We start from the raw sequence: 1,359 nt of genomic DNA, 5'->3' as shown, positions 1-1,359 counted from the left end.
TATCTGGTATTCTTTAAAGAAATTTGTCCAGATTCCGTTTAAAGGTGACGGGATCGTTTTCCTCTTTCATCTGTTTCGGACAATGTTAAATAGAGCAGGGCCTGTTGAGGAAAATAATTTTGTTGCAGTTTATTTATGCGTTGTGAACCTGAATTGGGTAGGAGACGTATGACCCGTGGTCCTAGACTTGGATGAATTCTGAAACTAATGTTGAGGTCGTTTGGCCAATGCTGGTTGGTATATTCTCCATAACATACATATGATTTATCACTCACGGCGGCGCTGGAGAGAACAGTCTCAATTCTCTACTACGAATATACTACATTTGTAATACATGTGTAATTAAACCTATTTCAAGGCTTACTTTGTTTACTCTTATTGTTCTAAATTTATATTTTCTGTAGATTCGATAACATGCGAAGCATTTTATGAAACTTTGCGAATTGATAAGAAGAAAATGTACACATCTATCTCATCCATACCACAAGTTACCGTAAATGTCTTTCCAATGTCACTAGCTGGTTATTTCTCGAACTACAGTTGCAAAAGCTCCGTAAATGATTCTAAAGTTCACGTCACTGTGGAATACTCCGGAAGCAGTAAATCTTACACAAATATATCAAGCTATATGGGTAAGTTTAAGCATATTACTTGATTATCTATATCCACGTGCACTGATAACTTTATATTAAACAAATAAAAATGCTCAAGCCTACCTAACTTGTTTGTATGGTTATGAAGTTCACTTCGCTACCATGTGGCTTGGATTTCAGTCTCAATGTACAGCACCTAGGGCATGTGTTCTCTACTCCAGCAAAGGGCTGACCACTTCCTTGTGAATGAATTTGACAGGTGGAAACTGAGCGGAGGTCTGTCGTGTATACATACGCCAAAAGTTAGTTCTCTCAGATATATTTTAAGTCCTCTCACCTTTATCTGAAGGCAATCGAATACATACTGTGTTTCTAATGATAAATTCCTGGTACAAGGGCTTGGAACAGGTATGTGGATAATGACGCATTGAATCTTAAAAGCCCTTTTTTAGATTTTTGCTTGCTTGAATGTAAAGAACGTTCTTGTAAGTATTTTTTTAAATAGACATAGTATCTTATGTGATCACAGTAATACCAGCTTTTTGACACTGGATTCTTTCTTGATTGAATTTAAAGAATGTTCTCGTACATATTTTTTAAAGTCGAGACATTGTATCTTCATGTGATCACAGCAATACCAGTTTTTGACACTGGATAAACGTTTTGTGAAATATTTATGTAAGGTTATCTTTCAGCTTCACAAATATTACCTAAAGTTTGAGCAACTACATTGATCATAATTATAAGAAATAGTCTAACATATTCA

At 35.3% G+C, this 1,359-nt stretch overlaps 1 protein-coding gene across 1 annotated transcript in view; it reads left to right on the top strand.

The window, feature by feature from the left end:
• Positions 1–358: 358 nt before the first annotated feature.
• Positions 359–1,359, top strand: part of LOC106875442 (uncharacterized) — a gene marked incomplete at both ends in the record, with an annotated part of 1,264 nt that continues 263 nt past the window's right edge. Inside the window, one exon of the mRNA XM_014923594.2 lies at positions 359–632. Within this exon, the coding sequence (XP_014779080.2) occupies positions 359–632 (274 nt within the window). The remainder of the gene's footprint in view (positions 633–1,359) is intronic.

The sequence above is a fragment of the Octopus bimaculoides genome, unplaced genomic scaffold (genome assembly GCF_001194135.2).
Source record: "Octopus bimaculoides isolate UCB-OBI-ISO-001 unplaced genomic scaffold, ASM119413v2 Scaffold_49154, whole genome shotgun sequence".
NCBI lineage: Eukaryota > Metazoa > Mollusca > Cephalopoda > Octopoda > Octopodidae > Octopus > Octopus bimaculoides.
The sequence above is the reverse complement of the archived record's forward strand: the minus strand, read 5'-3'. Positions and strand labels throughout refer to the sequence as shown.